Source organism: Merops nubicus, unplaced genomic scaffold (assembly GCF_000691845.1).
Source record: "Merops nubicus isolate BGI_N331 unplaced genomic scaffold, ASM69184v1 scaffold34735, whole genome shotgun sequence".
Lineage (NCBI taxonomy): Eukaryota > Metazoa > Chordata > Aves > Coraciiformes > Meropidae > Merops > Merops nubicus.
The window spans coordinates 2,524-2,893 of record NW_008609492.1 but is presented as its reverse complement, the minus strand read 5'-3'; the positions used below and the strand labels follow the sequence as shown (position 1 = coordinate 2,893).

The 370-nt window shown below is 66.8% G+C and overlaps 1 protein-coding gene across 1 annotated transcript in view; it reads left to right on the top strand.

Moving 5' to 3' along the window:
• Positions 1–313: 313 nt before the first annotated feature.
• The window catches only part of LOC103773249 (solute carrier family 2, facilitated glucose transporter member 9-like), a gene marked incomplete at both ends in the record, with an annotated part of 2,275 nt that continues 2,218 nt past the window's right edge, over positions 314–370 (top strand). The window contains one exon of the mRNA XM_008940611.1: positions 314–370. Coding sequence (XP_008938859.1) covers positions 314–370 — 57 coding nt within the window.

Sequence of the window (370 nt, the reverse complement as noted above, 5' to 3'; positions counted from 1 at the left end):
AGGGGGGCGTCTGGGGCAGCCAGCCGGGAAAAGCGGCCTTAGCTGGGCCACGGCCAAGGTAGAGCCTCATGCCACAGCCACGAGACCGGCCACGGGGAATCCGCGTCAGCTGGGCTGGGGGCTGGGTGGTGGCATGGAGCAGTGCTCAGCACAGGGCTCTGTCGTGTTGGGGTCTCTGCTCTGGGCCTGGCTGTGGGACAGGGACATCCCCACTGGAAAAGGAGCAGTGACCCAATGCAGCTCGATGCACGCGTGAGCTTGGGCGCTGGCTCTGCTGGGCAGGGCTGTGCTGATCCCCCCTCCTCTCTGCCAGCGCCTCACCTTTCCCCTGCTCTCCGTCACCCTCCTGGTGTCCTTCGGCTCCTCCATG